The sequence below is a fragment of the Cydia amplana genome, chromosome Z (assembly GCF_948474715.1).
Source record: "Cydia amplana chromosome Z, ilCydAmpl1.1, whole genome shotgun sequence".
NCBI classification, from domain to species: Eukaryota; Metazoa; Arthropoda; class Insecta; order Lepidoptera; family Tortricidae; genus Cydia; species Cydia amplana.
Window position 1 is genome coordinate 26,340,600 of NC_086096.1, and position 27,559 is coordinate 26,368,158.

At 36.5% G+C, this 27,559-nt stretch overlaps 1 protein-coding gene across 4 annotated transcripts; it reads right to left on the reverse strand.

Annotated features, from left to right (window-relative positions):
- Window positions 1-168: 168 nt before the first annotated feature.
- LOC134661384 (protein tramtrack, alpha isoform) lies at window positions 169-27,559 on the reverse strand. Of its 4 annotated transcripts, XM_063517444.1 has the most exons (5): window positions 26,764-26,922; window positions 17,964-19,035; window positions 2,506-2,949; window positions 1,941-2,171; window positions 169-341 (listed from the first exon to the last, which is right to left on the reverse strand). In XM_063517444.1, the coding sequence occupies exons 2-5, from the start codon at window positions 18,826-18,828 to the stop codon at window positions 184-186; spliced, it is 1,698 nt and encodes a 565-aa protein (XP_063373514.1). In that variant the 5' UTR covers window positions 18,829-19,035; window positions 26,764-26,922; the 3' UTR covers window positions 169-183. The 4 variants fall into 4 exon arrangements, with proteins under 4 accessions (XP_063373514.1, XP_063373513.1, XP_063373512.1 ...); XM_063517443.1 differs by lacking the exons at window positions 169-341; window positions 1,941-2,171; window positions 2,506-2,949 and adding an exon at window positions 7,551-8,786 and having other exon boundaries at window positions 26,764-26,921; XM_063517442.1 differs by lacking the exons at window positions 169-341; window positions 1,941-2,171; window positions 2,506-2,949; window positions 26,764-26,922 and adding exons at window positions 16,177-17,140; window positions 27,336-27,559.

Here is a 27,559-nt window from a genome sequence, read left to right on the forward strand (position 1 = left end):
AGGGCTATAACCGTGAAAATCGAAGTTCGCAAATTGCGGGCGTCATTCTCTGTCACTCTAATTACGCCTTCATTGGAGTAAAAGAGAAAGATTCCCGCGATTTTCGATTTTCGCTGTAGGCCCCAGATGACAGCAGCAGGTTTACGTGGAGGGCGGCGTTGAGGCGGGCCGGGCGCGGGAGTGCTACGTGTGCATCACGGTGGTGCGCCGCGTGTAGCCGCGCCGCGCGCCGCCGTTGCCCCCCTGCGCTTCGCATTCTCTCTTCACGCGATCTATAATGTCTGCCACCAACTTCTCCTCTCTATACCGCTTCTCTTCCCAATCTCCTTTATTTCGATTGTCTGAAATGTCAATTCTTATGCTTATTCGCAGACCTTACTCTACACAAGCCACATCATTTATCAAGATGTTGACACTCAACGATCACAATAAATAGGTTCAATATATAAATAAATAAAAAATAAAATAAAAAGTCATTTATTGTCGCAAAACACAGTAATAAAATAAAACAAACAAGGAAAAAGAAAAAAGACACAATAAGCACATAAGTCCAATAGGGTTGCTGACTGTATAAATATATATATGTTTAATTATAACTATGTAGAAGGAGGAGTTAATTTGAACGTGACGTCGTGTGTGCGTTTCATATACACTAGTATCTAACCGTTCCGACAGTTCGAGAAAAAAAAAAGAACTTGATTTGACCTGACAGTCAACCACCCTATAAGGGCAATAAGCATTAATTACAGCAGCAGTAAAGTAGCGATAAGTATACATAAATAAATAAATAAATAAAATAAATATTATGGGACAATCTTACACAAGTCGACCTAGTCCCACGGTAAGCTCATAAGGCTTGTGTTGTGGGTACTAGACGACGATATATATATAATATATAGATACATATAAGTACTTAAATACATAGACAACATCCATAACTAAGGAACAAATATTTGTGATGAACACACAAATAAATGCCCTTACCGGGATTCGAACCCGGGACCTCCAGCTTCGTAGGCAGGGTCACTACCGACTAGGCTACGGAGGCCGTCTACATCCATACATACATCTATTAATAACTACTTATCTAATAGGTATAACATTTAGAACTATTTGTTAACATATAAATACCTACTATTTAAGTGCGACAATAGGCTCGGGACTCAGCTTGTGCCGCGAGTCAGGTGACTGCACAGCGCTGTTTTTCAGCCCGTACCTGTCTCTTTGCGTATATAAAAGAAAATATGAATTGCTAGCTATAGGGGAATACATGCCTTCATAGCCATATATTCGAGTATGACCTGGTTTTGTCCGGCATGTTTAAAAGATTAGTTTCTATGTATACCTGATATTTGCTTTAATTTTATTTATAATTTTAGGTCATTTAGGTGTTTGCCCCTGTCTTAGGAAAAATATTGTACATAATTATGTACCTGTTGCACAAAATACCCACTATTGTTTTTATTATATTTTGTTCGATTTCACTTTTTACTGATTGTAGACTAAAATGTCGTCAATAATATGCTCTAATAAATATATTATTTTATGAATCGAAGAAAAATCGGCGCTTATTTGTGCAAAAAAATTTCATATTAACAAGCTTTTATTCGGTCGACCTGTATGTAACTAAAATGTAATGGAATATAAGGTAACTAATTTAACCATCTTCTAAGAATCGTAGCGTCATGAAAATTGGCAGCTGTATGTAGTTCTGATGCAATAATATGGTACTGTCGAGATCTGATGATGGAGACAGGAGGTGGCCTTAGGAACTCTGTGATGAAACAACGCAACCTAATTGTGTTAGGGGTTTTTAGAATTGTCTCGATGAGTATTAGTTGTCTGTCGTAAGAAAAGTACAGTCAGCGATATAAGCTTGTACCAAAAATTAAATTTTTGCCAAAATTTTATTTATAAAGTAACTTCAATGTAGTACTGACCTTTGTTAACCTTATTTGATCTCTTTGCTTCAGTTTTAGTCGAGACTTGTTTAAGAGGGGCTTGGTAGGCGGGGTGGGCGGGGGGCGAGGCAGGCTCGGCGTCCGGCTCGCGCTTCACTACGACGGGGACCGGCGGCTGCTTCTCCGGTGCCTCGGACACCGTTCTGGTTATCACGGGACTTGGCTCGGTCACAATTTCACTATGTCTGCTTGATAGGTGCCCGATGTAGCCTAGAAAGACAGAACATCTTATTTATATATTTTTTGGATAACTGACTACTGATCATGGCAAAATTTTGCATTACGTAGGCTCACAGTCGCGGGGGTCCATTATATGAATTTCTAACCGGGGTGATTTCTCTACAGCAATTTTAAATACTACCTATTAAAGGTATAATAAACCTAAGTATCCATTTTTAATTTTTGTCGTCTATTATAATTGATTTTTGACAGTTATGTATGAATACATCCTTTATATTTGACGCTAAGACCTGCCGTGCAATTGATAGACACGGTGACTAGCGAAAAATAAGTCTAAGTAGTAGTAATGAATAATAAGTACTACCTTTCCTGCTTTTAAAGAACACGAGACATTGTTCACATTGGAAGAGTGGCGCTGGATTCAACGGCTGGATGACATGGCGTTTGTATTTGTGTCTGTACCAATGCGTCCGGCTTTGCAGGATCTCGCCGCACAGCTTGCACACTACGCTGCCGTCGTTCCGGGTCATGTACTCCAGGAGCTCGTTTCTGGACTTTGAGTTTTCATTTGCCTCTTGTTCCTTGTCATCTAAGTTTTCATTGTCAGAAATGTCTTCAGATTGACATTTTTTAATAGTTAAAAAGTGAAGAGCGGGATCTTGCGAGTCGGGATCGGGCGCGCTGGAGGGCGCATCGCTGGAGTTGCCGTCGGGACAGAGCTCGATGTTGGAGCAGTCTGACATTACTTCTAAAGTTATTACCGGCATGCCATTGCTGTCGCCATTCTCATCGTAGCTAAACTGGAAATCTGTAATTGACACATATTTAGAATTAACCAACTGTTTAAGATTAGTTTCTGTGTTGGTAGGTACAGTCGCCGTGAGATATATCGAATATATTATCGAGACATTAGAGTGCGTGTTCAGATATTTTTGAGCAAATTGGCAGCGCCGATGTAACTGGCGTTTAGTACAATAGAAAGTTTTCTGCTCTATAACTTAATACGAAATACAAATAAGCACAGAGTAGTGTTTATTAATTAATAGAATAGATTAGATATTGTAGGTCAAAATATGTAGACCAAGTCTGTTGTAGGGTTGGTCTCGGACTGTTTAGAACACAAAATGACTAGTGTAATATTTTGCCTATATCCCTTTTAGTCTACATCGCAAACGGTCTAACACAAAATGACTACAATTATTTAGACCTTTATTTACCTACATTTCGTCTATTTATCTTTACGTTAGCGATGTCGACGGAGCCCCGCTGCCGCGGGGCTCCTATTTCTGTGCGGTTTGGCCTTCGGCCATTTGAAGATACCTAACGAACCTAACCTACCTATATGTGGTCATTTTGTGTTCTAGACCGTTTGCGATGTAGACTAAAAGAGATATAGGCAAAATATTACACTAGTCATTTTGTGTTCTAGACAGTCCAAGATCAAAGCCTGTTGTATAGGGGTTTGTTATTGCTTATTGCAAAAACACAGATTTCAGTTCGAAATGACACACTATATAGTACCTACTTAAGTATAGGTATGAATGTAACCGGACTAGTTGCGCTTTACGCTTCGACACAGTAGTAGGTATACTTATTAGTCTACATATAAGTACATGGTGCAACTATAAGTGGAAGTTCTTAAATGCGGTGACATTACATACAAACATTCGTCCGCCATAATGTCAAGACATCGAAAGCACAGAGCCTTCCGGCATTTAGCCACGATTGAAAATTGTGTAAAAATATGTATATTAAACAGCTACTAATTAATCGATTAAAGTATTTACAAACATTTTTCCTTTCAAACAAAAAAAAAGCGCTGGTGGCCTAGCGGTAAGGGCATGCGACTTGCAATCCGGAGGTCGCGGGTTCGAACCCCGGCTCATACCAATGAGTTTTTCGGAACTTATGTACGAAATATCATTTAATATTTACCAGTTCGCTTTTCGGTGAAGGAAAACATCGTGAGGAAACCGGACTAATCCCAATACGGGCCTAGTTTACCCTCTGGGTTGGAAGGTCAGATGGCAGTCGCTTCCGTAAAAACTAGTGCCCACGCCAATTACTGGGATTAGTTGCCAAGCGGACCCCAGGCTCCCATGAGCCGTGGCAAAATGCCGGGACAACGCGAGGAAGATGATGATGAAAGTATTTTCAAACATAAACATTAAATTATAAACGTCGGTATTTTAAAAGTAAATCAAATATTACTTATTTGGTACGTATAAATTAGTGACATAATAAAATAAAAAGCTATATTTCCCTAGGGAGTTATAGCTTCTTTTTTCACAATCCATAACTCCCGCGGAAACATTATATACCTTTGTCCTTGAGTACACCTTCCTGAAATAAGATCTTTTAAGATAAGCATTTGATCTGGCCCGCCCCGGCCGTCTCTCCTGTAGACGCACGTAGCCATTAATCTTGTAATCTCTTTTAATGTAAATCAAATATACCTACGTAAATAAAGGAATAATAAAACAAGTCATATTGTTTATATTTTATTTGGATTACTTGTAGTGTTACATGTATTCGCGCTATTTAACGCGTTCACGATGGTAAAATCGTTATATTTTTGTTATAATAAAAAAACTATTTTAGAATTCTTGTTACAATAAAATAAACATTTGTTTAATTTACATCATTTTTTATCGTTAAAGCTTTGAAATTTTTAAACGATTCTTAGATACACCTACCTATCTATTTAAATGTAGCGGACATGCCATTCGAAGGTCCGTAGGCTACTTAAACTGATTTTAAAGTAGGGTATGGTTGGGTACATTATGTATGCTACAATATTGTGAGGTTATCTGGGGACATGTGGCACCTGTCTGTCGAACCTGGGAGTTGGTTGCAATAATAAAACTTTTCTTACTTTTTGGTAAATGAGGTTTACTTAATTTAACATATACGACTACGCCACATAAAAAGGAGATAGCTTTTTGCTCCAAGTTGGATTCATTAACTGGCTCAAAAATAGGTAAAGATGTACCTATATAAACTTATTGTTTTCCTTTTATTAGGATATGGCCCAAATCATAATTAATTAAAACTAATGCACAAGAAATCCTTTTTTAAAAGGTAATCTAACAATAGATATATTTTATAAACATATGTAAATAATAAGTAATTTAGGAGGAGATAGTATGTATTATGTAGTTACATTAGGTAGCTATATTCTGAACAAGCGGTCAAATATACTGTTAAAATTCTGGTCAGCACATTAGTAAACTAAAATCAATAGAATATAGAAAACAAATCAACACTCTAATATAAATTGCACTTAACTCGTAAAAAAATAACTTTCACCGACGATCTTCATTTTGTAACTTAATACATACCGGGTATTTATACTCGTACGTATGCTGCAAATTGCATAGATTTCTTCATGGAGAGTTGATAAATTATATAGGTATACAATAGGTATGTCTAAAAACAGATCTTGAAAAAAATAGGTACTTGAACTTATTTATGTTAAATATGCATGTCACTATGAATATATGTAATATCTATTGTTTAGAATATTATTTTGTACTTAGGTACATTTTTGAATTGTTATTATATAAAATTAACCGAAATCTCCTTATACTATAATGTTATACCGAAGTGTCAGTTCACTTTTACATATTTTTAATTTTTATGGGTTTTCTTATAGGTTCAATAGTAGGTAATGAAAACAACGAAAATAGTAAAACAGACATAAATAAGGTATTCCAGTAGATTTTATACCTAATCTGACAGTGATATCTTTAAGCAAAAGACGATCAATCTCTAAGTGTCCTATTTGCTTTACAGTGTACCGCTACTACTACCCTCTATAATTCTTCACTAGAAACGTACCTAATTTATAGGATTGTCGATATTGTCATAATATTCGTCAAATCATTAGTTTGCAGGTATATAATACTTAGGTACTATCAAAAACTTATAATTGTTTTGTCGAATTAAAAATTTTCGCTGCCTTGCAGCATGAATTAAGGTGAAAGATAAGAAATATAATAACTCAACAATGAACAGGAAAGCTAACTTAGTTAGCACTAATATCACAAAATAAAATACTACAAAAGAAGAGAAACACTCCACCGCACTGTTAAGTATATTTTAGTAAGTAAGATTAACCAAAAGCAAAATATGTGTAGTGGAAAAAGATAATAGAAAAAAAAATAACGAGAAGAATTGAAAAGTCCAAATGAGTGTTTTGTTTGTCGGTGCGTTGTACCTAGTGCGCCTGCGCGGCAGCCGCGTCTGCCTCGCGTTTAATACCTCTTGGTGATTATTAAACTACTGCAACTAAATATACCATTAATTATATACAAGAAACGTGACCTATCAAACTCTATGATAAACTTAACATAAGCTATATTAAACTTGTGCGCTAATTATTAAAATACGAAAACTCAATTTGTAACTAACATCTTTAAAGTATACAATATTAATCAGTTTAAAGTTCTTAACTAATAATCGCACGTACTTTAATCATCTTTCCACAACAAGAACTTAAAATTAGAATGGAGATTAGTCGTAACATTATTATTTTAACTTTTACATTAGATTTTCCTTATTAATGGAAGAACTGGTGATTGTCGCCCGGGCGGCGCGGCGGCGCGGCCTGCGACGCGGTGCGGTGCGGTGCGGTGCGGCGCGCGCGCCTCGGTCCTATCTACCTTACTAATCGTTAAAAGGGAATACTCATAAGAATTGGAAACATTCCTAATATACAACATTTATCATTTGTGCTATGGCACTATCATCAATTTACTTGTGTACCTAACTACTTAGGTCGGTATTAATGGATAAATCTAAAAATATATAACTCTTGCAAAGATGCTTAATTACAGTTATTTTATCAACAGTAGACTCACTAATATAGTTAAACATTTACATAATAAAAATCTTCTACATAATAAGTCTTTATTAGATAAAAATGTAGAGTACGAATAGTAATTATTAAACAATCATAATCTATTGCGACAAAAGTGATATCTTCCGCTCGCTATAACTCTAGGCATCAAGGCACTTACAGTCCATAGATAATCCATCTTTCGTTTCATCTGTTAGTTTCTGTCAATATTACATACCTACACTGTAAAATTATACTGAATTAGGCATTCGCTACACATGCTTGGCATCTATATCAGATTATAACTCTATTTAAATGTCACATGTATATATACATATTTTATTATATAAGTATAACTACGTCTACTTATTGAAATGTTAATTCGGGTGTACATTGAAGACAGTCATAGTGGTATTGTACGTACCTAACAAAATGTTTCTCCCACGTGTTGTTCCATGGCCAGCCTTCATTGTACTCTCGAGATAATATTCTGATTTCAGACTCAACTAGATCGCGATCAGTTAAATTGCTATTGTGAAAACAGTTTAAAATGTAAATTACAGTCTTTGGTTATGTCTTACGGTATCATACCTAGTACTTATATATTCCAGAGCTACGACACTGACCGAACATGGAATGTTCGCATCAGTGTGTGGTTGCAGAACTGCATGCATGGAAGGCACGAATCAGACTTGTACAGCACCCATTACATAATGCTATTTACTTACACATTTATTTTTACAATAACTCGCTTTTGCTATTATTGCGAAACTGGCCTCAAACAATTATTGTCTACTAATAATTTGCACAACCGTAATTTTTAACAAGTATAATCTTTATGTAACGAACATTAGATATTAAATGCATAACAGTATGATTGGAAAACAAAGTTTAGTCAAGTAAGTAATGCACTTAGTAAAAGTGTACATTAAAATTTTACTCAAAAAATAGAATAAATAACTACTTCTATTGAACTCTGAATTTCTTATACATATATAATCAAAACATTAGGAAACTACCTATGTGAAAATTGATTTTCGAGGCATAATGAAAATTTATGTGGAATTGATAGATACGTAATGTTAATACTTAGCCGAGATAAAAAGATGGATTAAATGCGCTCAGTATCAGTAGGTATTCGCACGGCGCTCGCTGGGTGTGCGGGAGGGGGGGGGGGGGGGGGGAGTAGCGTGCGCGTCAGACCTGCGCGGGGTCGGGCGACGAGTGCGGCGCACCGCCCAGTGCCTCCAGCTTGATGCCGGGCGGCAGCTGCGCCTCCATCCCCGGCAACATGAAGTACGCATTCGGCGGATACACGCAGTCTTTTGGCACGTAACAATCGTGGGTGGTCTTCATATGGTTTTTCATCTTGTCCGGTCTAGAGAATTCTTTGCAACAGACGGGACACGGAAACACTTTTCTCTGCTGCCCTTCGTGGTAAAGGAAAGCGTGCCTCTGGAATGAATACTTATTTTTGAAAGTTTTTTGTATGTTCTCCTTGGCACATTCGGTGCATTGGTACACCCCTTCGTTAACGGAAGCGTATCTAAAAAGATTGAGCCCTCTGACGGACATCTCGGTGAGTTGCTCGGCGGGGTCGTTGGAGGCGGAATTGGCGCGGCGGCGGATGCGGCGTCGCACGGCGGGCCGCGCCTGGTTGTTGTTGAGCGGCTCGGCGTACGCGCCGTCGCCCGACGTCGACGCCGTCTGCGTGGCCGGGTTCACGCGGATCTTTCCGTGCCCGTCGTTCGTCGGAGAATGGACATACCTTACATCTTTATGTTCTGAATCTGGAGATGCCCGCCCTGAAAATATATTATTGTCAATATTAATACAATAAGTATGAATATACAACGATTATAGAACAAATACTGTAACGGATACTTTCTTTAGAACAAAAAGCGCGTGCCTTGCGATAACTAAATGTGCACTAAGATAATGATTAAAAAAAACAAATGGCGAAAATATATAAACCTTTATTTGTTCAAATTGATTGTCGAAATTAATTACCATAAGTTTTTAATAAAAAAAGACAATGAACATTAGGGGATATACTTCATGAACAAGTTTTATGCTTACTGTTTTAGCACCATTTCAATTTAACTTTGACATAATTAATAGACTATACTTATAGTTCAGTATCAGGGGGCCGATTTTTGAATTTCGATCGCTCGATTTCGTCACTCGAAAATCGATGGAAACCGGTGAAATGATAATTTTGAAATAAGAGTGATATAAATTTGAAATCGAGTGGTATCGACCACTCGTTCTCAATTCTATTAGTAGAATTTATATTCCTAGTAAGTGGAGATATTACTGAACGAAATACATGAAATCGAGTGGTCGAAATTAAAAAATCGGCCCCCGTCAAAAATTTGTTCATGATAACCGAAAAAAATACAACTACTTACAACCAATTGAAAAATAAATTTGGAAATAAAATAAACAATGGGTCACAACATGTCAAGTAAAACGAACAGTTCTACTTTACGACAAAAATATCAGTCCAACAAATTATGATGGCTAACAATACATTTTTATATCCAAAACAAAATAAAGAAACATTAAATACATATTTGAAAATTGTAATAAACTTACGAAAAAGTCAAACTGCCTAATCTATTTAAGTTACTCGTAATCTAAAATAATAAATTAATATGATATAACAAAAAAGAACAGAATTCTCTATGATATAATAGGACTCAAGTGGTTGCATTTGGAACTATTTCGGCAAGTACAGTTGTATGTCGTATAAAAATAACACTTCGGTAAACTAGTTCTTAAGATCACATAAGGTGGGCTCAGAGATGTAAAAATAATATAAATTGTACCATTGGTGTTAGCTTACAGACTCTAGAAAATAGCTGCCCTGTTTATATGGTAATGAAATTAAAATTCAAAATATTACCGTCGAAAAAAATGAGCAGGAATAATTAGCCTCATGGAAAAGTTGCAATATTTTCTACAGGATCAACAAAAAACAAACAAAGCAATAATTTGTACTGAAACAAAATACTTTGTCACATAGTGTCAGTTTGAGCAACATAGAAAGCGAACTGAACGAAGTGATCTAGCACTAGCACTAGGGTCCGCCACGCCGCTACGAACAGAGAGTAGACGTAGTATCAACGTGATCACATACCTGAACAGTCCTCTCTTCGTAACTTTCCTGACTAATAAAGCTTTCTAAGTATTGAAATTCACTCAAATGTTAACAACACTATTTACCTCTAATTATAATATAAATAACTTAACTTTTAATCTATGTTTTACTAATAACCCGTGTTGTTACTTTGCTACTACATAATATTAAATAGTAATAATTATTGTAATAACGATTTAGGACATGTAGAAGTCCGTGTCTGTGTTGAAGTAGACATCACGATTCACGACGTGGGGTGGGGCAGGCTAATTGTGAAATAACCAATGTCGGGACGATCGACCCGTTTTCAAAATAACACTAAAAGCTCAAATGGTACTAGGTTTCACAATTAACCTGCTGATACAGTGTCACGCTGTACGCGTACGCGCGACACTCTCGACTACAACCAGGTACCAAGGACCCGCCACGTCCCATGAAACGTATTTTACTAAACATAAACTTTATCAATTATAGACGTGCACATGAAAGTCAATAATAATGCGTGAATGTAGTATTTCACTTCGTTTCTTATATGACAAGAACTCTAAGGAAAAATCACAATAAGTTATATTTCGATATTACCAACATTGAAAAATTTTAAATAAAAAGGTTGAATTAAATTAACAACAACAAATGAAACAAAACAAAGTTATAACATTAATTGAAAAGATTCATACATTTTGCTGTAACTTTATTACTTTCTTTAAAGATTCTAAAAATAGTAATTAACACCTTATATATTTATTCCTTCTTTAACAAATAATGCTATGTCGTGTAACTTTCATTCTAAAATGTCTCTAAACATTACTCTTTGCATTGGCTATTGTCTAAGTGCAAATAAAAAAAAAACTGTTAAAATTTTCTTTTGGCTAAAAACTACGATTACCATAATATAATAATATGTATGTAGTTGTGTGAAGTAAATTTATATCACGAACAGTTAATATTTAAGTTTTATGTAGGTAAGTACGTACGCCGTATGACAACAACTGTGGCCCATAAAAATTGAGAAACATATTTATCGGTTACTTGTGAATCATAAAGATCCGACGGCCGCAACACTCCTTTTATTTACGCAACTATAAAAAAAAGAATAATTACAAATTGATTCAACAATGAATACCTAATATCTGTCATTATGAGATATATGAGTATGGCGTCCTAACATCAATTTGGACGGATTTTTATCGAGTTCGTTATAAATCTTTTGTTCCAATTACATCATTTTATAGAAATTATGTATGTAATTTAAATGATACCTAATACCTATACGTACGAACGTACAGAACTTCTCTAGATGCCGTCACTAGTATTGCGCAGGCGCAGGTGTTTTAATTAATATTTAGTTTGATACTTTGATGTAAGTAGATAGTTAGAGATTAAAATGTGTACCGTCCACTTTTACGGAAAAAAGCAAGCACGCGCGTAAAATGGACGACTGAATCCATTACGATGCTTTAAGTTTGGCGAATACAGGATGCCTAGCCAAGGTGACAATCTGCTTGGCTAGGCCCCCTGCACACACGGAGAAATTAAATAGAACCCTAATCTGTAGCGACCGATTCACATCAACACTACACACATTTTGAACAGAGAGCTTTTTCTAGTTTGAATATATATTCCAGTAAATATGTTTCTCAATACGTACTCTATAGAATGCCGTCTACTCTAAGCTTATTGTGTTTTAATGTAACATCATTGTTAGTTTCCGATAAGTTTAAGAATCCTATTGTAAGTGTTTAATGTCAATCAATATGTTTCATGAATCTTGTAAGTGGTTATCATTTAAATTGTATGTATAATTCTAAGTAATTATTGCTTTAGGGAGGTGATAATCAACATTACAGTATCGAATATGTGTCATCTAACAACAGTGGTAGGTACTGCATTTAGTCTTACCTAAGTTTACTATTACTTGTTCCGAGTAACTAAATACAAGTGTAGTTATTTTAATATTCACACACATTATTATGACTGAATCGAGCTGTTCTTGCGAACGGGTCTCGTTTGATACAAAATTTCATTTCTAGCACTGTGTGAATGCATTCTGACGACAACTGAAATAAGATATATATATATATATATTCATTAAAATAACAACGTTAACGAAAAAGACATCCAATAATTTTATACGTAAATAATATACGGAAATTTCTTTTGAATGTTACATCAGATGTAACATTTCTTAAGCATAATTAGCACCAATTGATGATATTATAATATGTAATAAATAACATCCAATCGACGTCGTAAATATTAATCTATTAATTAATAAAATAAAAAATCTTAACGAATTAGGACAAGAACCATAAATTAGATAATAAATTTCGAATAAGGTTTGTAAGCTTAGGCACTGGTTGACTACATAAGTATGAGATTTTAATGTTCATTGATAGCCTCACCCTACGTACCTATAAATTTCCCCGTTAAGTACCTTTCAAACATTGCCCCGTTTAAATTGTATAAAAGCTTATGAAAGGTAAGTTAAATTCGTTTTTAAGAATTTTTACAGTCTTAATATTGATTTCACCAAGACTTGTCGCCTCGATTTTTATAATTTAGGTAGCTCATTTGAAAATCTTTAAACATTTTCGATATCCAAATTAAGTCGGAAACATGAGATGATATATTTCTTATGGTTAGATAAGTACATACAACGTTATTTGTTCTACATGGGCCTAAATGGTCTCTAAATTCCTATGGAAGCTTCTTAAAGTATATTGTAAACTCTGAATAATTAAAATAAATAATTTTACATAACATTCTTTGAAATTTCTTAGTAGTCTAATATAGTCAATAAATATTTAACTTATTATTTAATGTACAAGTAAAGGCACACTAATAGGCAAGCGTTTCCTGGACCTACTTTATGTTACTAGAAACTCGGTTTTTAGGGTAAACGTAATAGATATTTAAGATTTAAGGTTCAACTGCCAACAATGAGTGCCATGGCAGCCCAGTTACGACACTCGACACCCTCGCAGTGGTTGATCAACACGGTGCATGTCGGCCTTTCATTATTATTCATCACAAACACAAACTTCCGTTGACATAAGTGACAATGTTGCATGGCAAGCAAAAAATACATTCGATTAAGAATAAATAAAACCTTTACATAATGGTCATTTAGAAAGGTAAGTAAAGTAAATAGATTTTGAAGCATATTGTATAAGTTTTCGATTTAATAACAAGTATAGTTAATACTAGAGATGCCACGAATATTCGGCAACTATTCGGTATTCGGCCTATTCGGCCACTTTGCCGAATATTCGGTATTCGGCCGAATACCGAATATCTGTTGCACCTACTTAAAAAGAAAAATTGCACAATAAAAATAACCAAAAACTGTGTAGGTATATTTAGAATGTGTTCTTGGAAAGTTGTTAAATACGTAGACCATTTTTTGAGCATTTGTTGTTTAAAAAACATTTTATTTTTATCATGAGTCATGTTTTGTTTCACTCTATTAATGCTGTTCAATAAAAATATATCTTAGCTAACGTCATCTAACGTTGAGCTTTGTTAGCGATCAGTTTTCATAATAATTGTGACTCAAAATGTTCGCATGTTATGCCGAATATTCGGTATTCGGCCGATAGAGGGGCCGAATATTCGGTATTCGGCCAAAAAACACTATTCGGGGCATCTCTAGTTAATACGTTTGAACTCCTAAAGAATAGAAAAGCCGGCTAGCACTGAGAACCGTATTTCTGAATTTAAAATCAAGAACGAATTAGAGAAAATTACCGTTTGGATCAGAATAATTCAATTGAGAAAATAAATATCTTTATATTTCGCTTGGCGTGCAGATTAAATAAAGCAGTAAGAGTTAAACACACAAAAAGTTCACACAAAATTAATAACAATAAACCAGTATGTAATAGTAGTTAAAATATATTATAAATAAAATTATGAAAATTAACAAGTGGATAAAAACATGGCTAAAGCGATTGTAAAAAATGCAATTTGTCACCGATGTCAACCATTGCGGAATATATTAGGTAGGTATATAAATATATAATAATGTGAAGTCGCTATGCAATCCACATGTAATTTTTCGTCGAACGAAATGCCCGACATGCACCACACTATAATAGGTAGGTATAGCCTGACCAGTAATATATGATAATTGTCAAGAGGGCGCTGTTATTCTCATGTATAGGGTGACAATTCAGTGTAGTATGAAAAAATTAGTTCCAGTGAAATTCCGCAACATGGCGCACCCTCAATAAATCCTGGTTCACCTATACACCATTATGCTTAAACATACAATACAAACGTAGTTTTCATTTTACCTTAAAATGAAAATTAAGAAATCATGTTCGAATTTAAATGCATGTACAGCAGTCCATGTTTTAATTGAATTATGGTGAATATTTAATCGGCGTCGGGTGTGTGGTTAGGAATGACAGCGTAGGGCGCGTTTCGAACTATATTTGTACGAGGGCATCGATACCATGGTACTCTACCTGGTTAAATATCCAGTCTTGTGCCACACACAAATGTCATCAGCACTTGGTTTAAGTAAGGCTGATCTTGGCTTAATATAGTACACATCTCTTGAATAATAAGATACCATCGTCGGAAGCGACATATTGTCAACTTACTACTTACGGACTGATTCGAGATAGTGTCGCTATCGATATATGGAAGACTACATTTTGCCTCTAGATTTAATTAAATATTTTAAGTATTGTTACTTATCAAATATTTAAGGCATTTGATTTCTACTAAAATAGAATATACAAATCATCTCATGATTCCTGTCATTTATTAACTTCTTTCAAAGCACCTTGCTTAGATCACTTTTACAACTTCTGTTGTAATGATAATATTTACAGGTTAACATTAAAAACATCTGGTATTTTATATTTCATTATGTACGGCTGCGAATCGGTGTAATTAGTGATCTAGATAATTCTTATATATTTCTTTTCGTCATAATATTGTCTTTGAAAGATAAAACATTTAACGACAAATAAATTATTACTTGTTGTTCTAGAAACGTAGGTGCTATTTACCTACGCAGGCACCTAGTTGGTCCTTAACTGAAATATTAGTGAGAGTTCGTACCGCGCCGCCACCGGCGCTGCGCGAGGCCGTCGACTCACGCGCAGTGCCCGTGCCCTCGCGTCGCGGACGCAGTTAATACAGTTGGGGCCATTACTAAGCTTTTCTTAAATTAATATTCAGGAACTGAATCTTTAACTACGTGACGTCTACTACCTAAATTTCGCTGTTGTTGAGATTTTAAAAATCTATTAATAGATTTTCTCATTCACATCATACATAGGTAATAATTTCTCTAATATGTATCTGTAATGAATAACATTTACATTTACAACCAAAGCGTTCAACATTGAATAAACTATTATAAAATAATCTTAACAAGTCCTAGACAAAAAATCATAGCCTGTGTTGAGTTTTACTTCGAAGAAGTCAAATCGTTATTTACATCTAAAATCACTAATAAGGCAAGTCAAATGAAAATGCAATTTATAATTGAAACCACTAGTACTCTGCGCTCTAGAGTTTGTACAGAACGGCGAGCGGACACCGGCGCCCGCGTCGCGTCGCGGTCGCGACACGCCGCAGCGCAGCGGAGCGCAGCGCGGCGTAGCGGGTCCGCTCGGTAGCCTCTTCTGGACGAGCCGCTTCATCGCATAATAAATACTAACTTACTACTACTACCGCGCCATTCTATTCGCGTCTTCAATAAACGAACAATATAAACAACTAAGAAACCTACACTAATTCAGTTCAATGAGAATTGCAAATAATGTTAGCACATCATTATGCGGTTATCTAGGAGACTACCATTTGATAAACGATCACCTTGAGTAATTATTTTGTACCCTGAAATTTTGTAAGTAATAAAATTAAGTAACAAGTACATAAGTGCGAAATAACAAGTAAAATAAGTAGAAACATTCATAAATCTCTTAGAAGATAGTCCTCTGAGAAATGAATTTGAACATAATAATAAATATAACAACTCTTTCATCGACCTACATCAACAAACTTACTGTTAAATAGATTTATGTATATATTTGAAACTAGAGCTCAAAACCTACTCAATGCAACTTTAATCATAATAATATCCGCTTGTATCCGCGCGACCAGGCACTCAACCCTCTGCTCGTGCTCAACTCAGATCTTTGTATACCAACAAATAATAATGGACAAATTAAGAGTTTGTTAAATAATATCGCCACGACTTCTAGGACTCCTGTTTAGCCATTTGCTCGTTAGCGTTCGATTGATTTTTATGAATTATTTTTAGATGCGCAATCATATTATCCTTTCTAGTAAACTCTTTGAAGCAAATAGGGCATGGGAAAACTTTGACGTCCTTCTTGTGAGATGTGACGTAATGCCGACAGAAGTTACTAATGTGAGTATAAACTCGAGAGCAAATCTTGCATCTGAAAACATTTTCTCCCTCTTTGATGCAGTAATCCCTAACGGATTCGTTAGTCTCCTCATGATAGTTGGCCAAGTTGGCCATATTATTTTTCCTTATAGGAGAAGGGAATATGCGATGTTCCCAGTTAGTTTGCGCGAGGTCGGCCACCTCGTTGCTGGTGAGGCTCAGAGTGTTCTGCTCGAGCTCGGCGGCGAACAGCTGCGTGGCAAGAGCCGGCATGAGCACGGTTTCGGGTGCGAACTTGTCGAAACTGTTAAGAGCGGGGTTCAGGTTGGAAAGGCCGGAGAGCTGATTGAACAAGTTTCGGGCTCTAATTTTTGACATTTGGGGTAGTAGTTTTTTACTATTCTTTGGCTTTAAATTTCTGCCCAGTCGGTTTTTGTCATCTGCGTCTTTAATGGGGTCATCCCGTGAGTTAGAGTTATCGCGGCTCCTGTCAGGGTTGTATTTGTACTCGACAGGTTCGTTGTAGCCGTCGATGGTGTCGGCCGCGGGCTCCTGCTTAATGGATCCATTTTCGATAGAGAGGGTCGGTCCGTTTGTTGAATTATTATTCTGGTGTAATTCTCCTTTTGACGCTTTTTCGGGATCTGAAATGTTATAATTTCAGCTCTAAATCCAAAGGATTTTTTTTCTTATGGTATTATAACATAAATTCATGATATTGATTGGAAATATTTTGGCGCAGCACATTGTTTTGAATCTATAGAGATTGAATTATTTTGATGTCCTTAAAATATTTCCAATTGCTTTTAATGAAGGAAAGCTATTGGGAATAAGCCTTGTTTGTTTTCCCTTTTAATTATCGTCATGTTTATGTAAATGATATGTAATAAAAAGAAATTTTAGGAGAAGAAGTTATATTACCCAAACCATTACCACACCGAGTTGCCCCTGGCCATTCCTCTAATAGCTCTCCCCAAAAGCAGAAAAGCAAGCAATAGTTACTGTTGTTGGATAGAAGAAAAAGCATTTTTGTTACTTGAATACGTCAAAAATAATTTAATAGATATCACTTACCCCTTTTGGATAAACTTTAAATAGGTATGTAAATAAGTAATCAAAATACACTTCACTTTTTTCACTTAAACATTTCCCTACATCAAAGCTTATATCCCATTAGCTTTTCCCTTTTTTCATTAATAATTTAACTGTTATTAAACAGTGTTAGGTCAATGGAAAGGAAGATTATGTATTTACAAAAGAAATGCAAGTATATATAACCGCTTAACGTTTTCAGAAATAATCAAGGTATCTCTTCGTATGATTCGGGATGGTGAACATAATATTATGAATTACAGATGTACTTAGAGTTATTTCAATAAACCATTTTGAGCTATACAACAGGTGTCGAACGCCACCTAGGAAACAAACATTATTGAAATAGGCAGACGTCGTTACAGACACACGTACCTGCAGACTCCGAGTCCTTCCCTGCCACCTGCGCGTCCGTGGAGTGCGCGTCGTCGCCCTCGTCGATAAGCAGCGCCTCCCCGGCCTCCTCGCCCCCCGATGTTGCGCCGTCCTCAGCACTGAAACCGTCCATGGACATTTTCACTTCAAGCATTTCTGGCGATCCTCTAATTAACTGATCACCAGGCCTGTTGGAAGCAGCGTGGGAGGCTGACTCGGGTATGAACTCTCCAGGTGGACTCGCAGCGGTGGTCAGGGCATCACTCGAACTGCCGCTTAATTTTCTCGGCCTGCCTCTTTTTCTTTTAGGCTGCATTAGTGCATTTCCGAGCAAAGGCATTAATAAATTTGGGGGTGCTCCACCAGTTGGCATGCCTGAAGCTGGTCTCTTTTGTTGCATGTAGGGGTGTATTCGGTGAAGTTGGGGTGGAGGGGTGTGGGCGGAGGCAGAAGTTTGTTGCTGTTGTTGAATTAAAGAATTTGTAAGAGCTGGGATATCACATTTTTCTTCGTTTACTTCAGTGAGTCCTTTTATTCTCAAGCTTTCGGCTACTTTTAAGAATGCCGTCAATCGTTCTTGGTCGACGCTCACTTCCCCTCGGTACATGAAATCTAATAAACTCTTCATGTCTGAATAAGGAACGTCTTTTAAAATGACGATCGGATGTTTTTCCTGATGGTTGACGAAGAGAGCCTGAAAGTACGGACTGCAGGCTGATAGTACCATTTTGTGGGCTTTTAGTAGCTGGCCGTCTACTGCTAGAGTAACGTCCGTGAAGGTCTCAGCGTGAAGTAGTTGGTCAAATACAGACAGCATATTCGATTGGTGGTTATTCCACCTCAAGCAGAACCTTTGTGAAGCCATTTTGCCTGTATAATCACTTCTTAGTTAGGAATATATTCACCCTCTAGAATTTTTCATCTAATATTTCAACAATCTATAATGTATACATAAGTATTTTTTCTCTTGTTCCAAGAACAATTCTATAAAATAACAACAATAGTCGTTTTTACATTTTATGATCCATTTTTATTTTCTGTTCCGCAGATTTTGTGACGAGCGCAGGGGGACCTGGAAAAAAGAGAAAAACAGTGAAAACTATAATAATGTGAAAATGTCTTAGTGATTAATTATAACAACAATTGTATATTATTTCTAACCGACAAAAAAGGAGGTAAGTACTGTCGAAATGTTCTTTATTGTAAGTATTGGTACCAATAAAAAAAAACTTAACTAAATAAAAATCTGATACTTTAATTGCAGCGTAGTAATGTAGGTGCAAATAATTTTATGAATGCTCTCATAAGAAAAATACGTGTTGGTAGGTTCGTTGCCGATATTGGGTTGTTACCTATATGTAAGGCCAATAAACTCATATTTACGGTTTTAATCAATTATTTGGATTAGTTTACTAGTTATGAGTGCAAATTTTGTATTGCAATAAAATAATTGTTTTCACCACACCACACCTACTGGTAGAGGCTCTCTTGATTGTTCATAAAGACAATTCTGATAGCAAAGTGATCAAATGCAAATGGAGTTGTTTTCTTATGTTTGCTGGTAGAATTTACTTTTAAATGATGAGTTTGAATGGATACATATTTAATAACATTCATTTGGATTTGATTTTGTTTGATATCTTACAGGTAATATTTTCTTCGGATTGGTGTGGTGAAAAAATTGTTTAACCCTCGTGTTTTGAAACCCTCGCAACGCTCAAGATTCCATTTTTCCAACCACTCGCCACGCTCGTGGTTCAATTTTGAAATTTTTCCTTTGCTCGGGTATCAATATTATGACGAGCGGTTAAACAACGACTTTGCCTCCCTGTAAAACAAATCTTATCTTATCTTATCTTATACCTTTAAACGAGCAATTCTTGTTTATTTATTTATTTATATACTAGTAGTTCGCCCCGAACTGAGAACTCGCGGTTAACAAAAAAATATATAGCGATTGACTTTGTTGCACCTACTTAGGTACTCGTATAGTGCGACATAAAATAATAGAAAATAAATGAGGGCGCCACTTTCTACGTAACTGCACAGACTTGTCATTTTCGCGCTCGCGTAACTGTCACATTTTTGACGTAAAATGCTTACACACGGCAACAATTTAGTATGGACATTTTTGAGTTCCATTTTATTTAATTTCTACTATTTTATGTCGCTCTATAGGTGGCAATGGATCAAAGATCGCGTGGATTTATTGCAAGGTCTGTGGAGCCCTTAACTTATTGATTTAAGCAAAGAGTAGTATGTATAATATAGTTGGCCAAGCAGATCTTATCAGTAGAAAAAATGTAGGCACGAAGGGATATGGTCTCATAGAAAATTTGAGTTTCGCGCCTTTTTCTACTGACAAGATTTGCTTTTTTGCATCAATTTTGAAGCGCCATTTACAAGTTTAGCGTTAAGTAATATAAATGGCGCTATTTTTTCGAATAAAGGGCTTCGTATACGGCTGTCTCTCCCCTGGATTTAAGTCACCACCATAGAGATTAAAATAAACTGTATCTGTGCTAAGCCGAAATATTTCCTGTCAAATGTCAAATACATATATTATGTTTATTGTATTTTATTTTTATGTTGCTAATTATTTCAAAATGGTAAATCTAAAAACGATATTATAAAAGTGTAAGTCGAGCACTTTCATTTGATACTAAACTCGACCATGTTTCTTGCAAAAAAATGACCAGAATAGCAAGACCTCTCACAAACAGCTTTTTGGCCTTCTAAGCTCTTCTAGCTCAATAACCTCTTGATCGGGCCTGCTCATAATTTAATGACTAAAATATAATGCCCTCAACTACACGTTTACCCAATTTCATTTAAATTAGAACAAATTTACTTAAGTTATTGAGTATCAAACTATCTTCTGACAGTTCAGCTTAAAAACATCGAAATGCCGAGACGTGCCGCTAGCCAGCCGCGTGTTCAAAGTCGAATGTAAGAACTTCGCTTCGCTTCGCTCGCTCGTTCGACAAGAATATATTTGTATATATATATTTCGGGGATCTCGGATACGGCTCTAACGATTTCGATGAAATTTGCTATACGGGGATTTTCGGGGGCGAAAAATCGAGCTAGCTAGGTCTTATCTCTGGGAAAACGCGCATTTTCGAGTTTTTATATGTTTTCCGAGCGAAGCTCGGTCACCCAGATATTAACTATTAATTGATATTCTTCTTCTATAATTCTAATTCGAATACGAAACTAGCTAAACCCGGTTATATTTAACTAACAAACATATCTGCCCATGTTGGACAAACAAAATAAAAAAACCGGACAAATGTGAGTCGGACTCGCCCACCGAGGTTTCCGTACAAAATTTAACTTATTTTTTTAAATATTTTAAGTGCTCGAACGCAATTGTACGGAAAGTACAATTGCGTTTATTTCGTTGGATCAAACTAACTAGGTATGCACACGCACTGGCTTTGGAGTAACAATGTATGTACGTATGTATGAGTTACCATAAGTTTCATATTTCTATAAAAAATATGTCTTTTATAGTCGCACTACCACATCTACCAAGATGATCAAGTTTAATCCATAGTAAATAGGGCATTGCAATTGGTTGATTAGTTAAATATACAATGAGCAATGTATTACGTCACGTGTCTGACACATAACGTAGGTATCAATTGTCAATATTTCTAATGTATAAATATAAATATTCTTACACAAATTGACTAAGTCCCACGGTAAGCTCAAGAAGGCTTGTGTTGTGGGTACAAACTTTTACACTCACACATTCTTAGATTTCATTCACACACTTTTCACTACCTCCTCACAACAACTTTACACACTCCTCTCTCTTTCCTAAATAATTCCTATTCTTATGTTTAGTATAATTATAAATTTTATTTCTGGTAACTCGTGTTGATCATGACCCCCGCGATACAGGCCATGCCTAGTGCGGGGTTCAATGTAACCTTCCTGCTAAACTTTAATTATGAATAAAAATATTGTTATTGTTATAGTTTCTCAGACAACGATATATTAATATACAAATACTTAAATACATAGAAAACACCCATGACTCGGGAACAAATATCTGTGCTCGTCACACAAATAATTGCCTTTGCCGGGATTCGAACCAAGGACCATCAGCTTCACAGGCAGGGTCACTACCCACTAGGCCAGACCGGTCGTATGACGTCTTTATGGCTATAACTAGCTAAGCTACTTACAAGTAAAAGCGTAAATAAAATAGAGTAAGGGATAAAATGGCTAAATTGTGTCATGATTATGAATGAAGTTGAACTCAGTTATCTTCTAACTAAAGTAAGGACACTAAGTACGAATAATATCGTAGATTGACCCACCTGTTCCGATCTCGAGGTCAATACCGCAGTGTAAGAGAGACACCAAACATATTTTTTATGCGCGTGCAATAGAAATAGGAAACGGCGGGTCAATATACGAAATTCTTCGTGCTCAGCGTCCTTACTAAATAGATTATTCTATGTCCCGATATTAGCTATAAAAAAATATCTTAAGTACACGACTTTCCAGCCGTGTTTCCAACGCATTTCACAGTTCATTTTTTAATCAATATCTGGGTGACCGAGCTTTGCTCGGAAAACATTTAGCATTTAGGTACATACCCAAAAATGCGCGTTTTCCCAGAGATAAAAACAACTAGCCATTTAGGGGCAATATTAGCAGTTTTCCGTAATTACTTCTGCGGCCTCCGATCTACCTATAGGCATAGGTGCAGTTAATAATAAAAGTAAAGCAGGTAGCAAACTTAATTACTGAACTAATGCAATAATAATAATGGTACTTATACTATTACAAAAATACCGGAAATTTTAATCAATAAATATGCGGATCAGGTACAATCAGATTCAATTACATTATTTTTAAGTAATACATACATTACTATTGAACTGCTATTGAATGACAGTGTAGGGAATGGAAGTAAATAAAATCGGTACCGGTAATATGAAAATTGGAATGGAACGAAGGAATGACAATATTATTAAATCGTATCATCATATTACTGCACAATATGAATAAACAAGTAACTATCATTTATTAAATGTTTTCGAGGAAAATAAAATTAGGTATTTAGATTTTCGCTAGGTACAGTACCATGCAGTCATCAGTAACATTCTCCTACGATCCTATTGTTTTTATTATAAGGAAATAGTTGAATATCGGATCAACTTACTTACTTAATGGAAAATAAAACGTTGTTTAACTATAGGCATTCCATGTTGTTCATATGTAGATAGGTGCCTAATTTCCAAAAATTTTGGAATATATTCGTTTTGGTAATAACTTTCTACGCACTCTGCCAACCCCTCGCTGAGGATTCAGATGGAAATTTATGAAGGTAGCTAAATATTAACAAAGACATATAATTATATAATGACAAAGAAACAATTCCACACTAGTCATTTATGTAAGAACGCCTAAGTAAGAAAGAAGAAAGAAAGAAAATAAATTTATTCAGGACACTTACAATATCGCTTAAATCTATTATTACACTCGTATTAAAACCCTTTGAAAGCCAAAGAGCCTTGGAGGCGTGGTGAGCTGTCGTGTTAGCGCCAAGAAAGCTTAATAGGATAGAGTTGTGGGTTATGGCCAGGGCCGGATCTAGAGTAGAGCGAGTGGAGCGGCCGCTCTAGGCGCCGGATGGCAAGGGCGCCAAAATGGCAAATGAGAAAAAAAAGTTTTGACGCGAGTGTGGCGAGGGGGGGGGGGGGATACGCTTGAAAACTTCAACGAAGTGCGCCATAGAGGTAGGCACGTCCCACGGGACGTCCATAGATATAACCTATATGTTATTACCAGTGATCGGAATTGGTAGTGCCATTTCACGGGACTTCGGTGCGTTAGCTTAGTATGGATATACCTTTTCACCCCGGGTTTTCATATTACCTACTTCAATAGGGATGATGACACATGTTGAATTTTATAACAAAATCTAGTAAAATATATAGCAAATGAGTAATTTATCATAATAATGTGAATATTAAAATAAAATACGGAAATGTTACAAAAATACAGGACCTGAAAGTTTCAAAACTTAAGTTTTTTTACAACTTCCAAAAGCGATAAAAGTAAGGGTACCATTCGATTCCTTACATTAAAAAAAAATAAAATTAAAATTATAGCAACTATTATATACATAAACGCAATATTTCACGGACAAAAACGCAATTTTCTTGTTTTGTCCATACTTCAAGATGGGATCTCAATGACCTTGACGTCACGTTCACTTTTCCTTTTGTGAGGGGCGTTTCGCGAGTGAAGTGCGACTGTCGGACTTTGACTATAATTTCGGACTTTTGTGTTGCTTTAATGTAATGGGTCCCATAATCAGACATTTGATCCTAAAAACAAACCCGATCGATTGACCATAAATGAAAATTAATCATGTAGCCTATTAAAGACAGAGTCTTGGAATCCCGAGTCTTATCCATGTTAAGTACAATGTTTGAGGTCATTGACCCCAAATGGCACTACCTATTCCGATCATTGGTTATTACTGGGTACATCTGCTGTCAAAATGACATTCATGCTTTCGTGTTCGTGTTCAAGAGGAACGGGGAAGGCCGCTTCTCCAAACAAACGTAGCGTAATCCCCATTTTCATCTCTGGATATAAATATTTTTACTTAATTTGATGTAGGTACTAAATCAGTGATTCCTAACCTGGGGGTAAAACTGGTATTTTACGGGGGTAAATAAGCTAACCTAATATAACATTACAACAAACGTACACGTTTTATTTTTTATTACCATTGGGAGGAGGGGTAAAATCAGGTTCCCTAGTTAGTCATAGGAGTGACCGGAGTGGAAAGGTTAGGAACCACTGTACTAAATACTACCTGCATATTAAACATAGTTATGAAATTATGAGTTTATGTCTGGTACATTAAGAGCACTCAACCTCCGCAATCCGTGCGTTAGCTCTGCCAATTGAGCTTCGGAAGCCTACCAGAATCTTGCGAATTTTTCCATTCCTTCCCTCATGCACAGTAGCACATTGTTACTGGTGAATTCTCAATGCAACTTGAGACTTTTTTCCATTCCTTCCCTCATGCATACACGCCTTTGGGGTGGCGTATAGCGACATCTACCGAGAGACGATTACATCTTTTTAACGGCACCGGAGTCTCAAGTTGCATTGAGAATTCACCAGTAACAATGTGCTACTGTGCATGAGGGAAGGAATGGAAAAATTCGCAAGATTCTGGTAGGCTTCCGTAGCTCAATTGGCAGAGCTAACGCACGGATTGCGGAGGTTGCGGGTTCAAGTCTGCCGGAAGCGTAATTTTTCCATTTTTTCCTTTAATATAAAATTTTGGAATATCGCTCGCAGACGTAATCTGCATGTTTAAAAAAAAATTGATTAAGAGCACTATCCATATCCGGACTATTTTTTAAACCTAACATTTGAATTCAGGTATTGTTCAGCAACTTTCCTTTCTACTATAGATAAACTGATTGAATTTCAAATGTAGCATTTACTAGTGTTGAACCTGTGCCTACTGAAACATTACACTGAGATTATGTGCGCACAAGATTTCTTGTAGGTAGGTAACCCGGTACCTAATGTACCTAGAGATATTTATTAATGTATTACTATAACTATACTATGCCAACGTGTAATTGGTTGTACTAAAATAGGCGACTTTATTTAATGTTTCGATCCCTTTATAATGTAAATTTAGCAAGTATTCGTAGGTACTACCTATGTAACTACCTACGTAGGTAGTACCTTAGGTACCTACTTACTTCAAAAAATGCTAAAGCTTTAGGGTTCCGTACCTAAAGGGTAAAAACGGGGCCCTATTACTAAGACTCCACTGTCCGTCTGTCTGTCACCGGGCTGTAGCCTGTATCTCATGAACAGTGATAGCTAGACAGTTGAATTTTTTTTATAGATGATGTATTTCTGTTGTCGCTATAACAACAAATACTAAAAACAGAATAAAATAAATATTTAAGTGGGGCTCCCATACAACAAACGTGATTTTTTGCCTTCTTATTTATTTTGATTTAAGTACCTACTCTAGATAAGTAGGTACATAAATCGTATTGTTATTTGAAAATAGATATTCAGACAGGCAAACAATATTATGTTTTGATTCGGTAATAGGTACGTAAACCTACCTATAACATAGGTACTTACTCGTAATTTCTACAAAAGGTTTGGAAAAACGTGGAACGACTTTTGCTTTTGTGGATTATAATTAAACCCTAAACACATGTAGACTTGAAATAATTTAGAGTTAATGAATATTGAGGGCGCCTCTAGTGGCAAGAACAGCGTAGCGAGTAGGTATCGGCCGGGTAGCGCACGGCGCGTCGCTGTCGCCGTGTCGCCAGCGGCCAGTGAGAAAACAATCGCGCCCCTGGCTGCGGAGAGCGACTCACTCCGACAGAAAACGCTCACGTCACTAGGCTAACACAACGAACCATCAAAAATAATAACATTACATTATATTCTATATTTTCTAAAAAATACAATTGTACACGCCAAACAATACAAATGGCTAAACTAATCCAATCAGAATCTGATTGGAATCCAAAACAAAATATAAGAATTGCAATAAACACGATTACTTGCTCCACATACACAGGTGCTTGCTGACCACAAACGTTATCGCGGTATAAACGGGCGCTCGAATTATTACTACGCACCCAGCCGAGCGCGTTACATTACGTCATCACAATGGCATTATTACCTATGATATTCACATCGATTCGAACGGTACGACAAGATAATAGCCGTTATTCATAAAATATCACTGCACTAATATTAGAAGACATACCAAACGTATCCACACCACAATCAACTCGACCCTTTTATGGGAATGAGGATCAGCCCTTCCGCCATAGTCCGAGTCCGCGTTTGCGTCGCACCCCGCTCACCCGACGACTGACGGCCACAACCCCGCCGCGCCGCGCCGCGCCGAGCACCGACTCGCGCTCGCTCCGCGACTCGAATATCTCACAAAAAATACTCCGTCATCATTGAAATGGCGGCAGAGGATATATTCGGTGCGGGGTGCACGGTATAATATTGATTTATAGAAATTTATTGATTTCCTCTCAGTCCGGGAAAATACCTCTGGATTTTACTTGTTAACAATACCTGCCCTAGTAGCACGGTCGCATTTTTATCATTTATCACCATGCCTGTCACGTTCTAACAAGTATGTAAGTGCGAAAGTGACGGGCTTAGTGATAGTGGATAAGAATGGAACCGTGCTGAGCCCGCTGTATATATTGCATTATTTATTATACCTACCATTACATAAGTTGCTGCCTAATAATAAGCTGCCTCCAGGAGAAGACGCTCGAGCATTCTTTTTATCTTATACATTTTTATCATTATTATTACCTGAACATGTTAGTGATGTCGTTTGAGGGATGAATTTTCCGAGGAAAACCATCAATCCATTCGTATCGTCGCCATGTCAGCACCGCTCTCCTCTATCTCTGTTGCTCTCGGGCGGGGTTGAACCCTCCTCGTGGCGGTCCCCGCCGAAGATAGCCGAGGGTAGCCACTTTTCGCAACCGAGCACACCCGACTTATCGGAAAACAAATCTCGGGGCGCAGTTTTT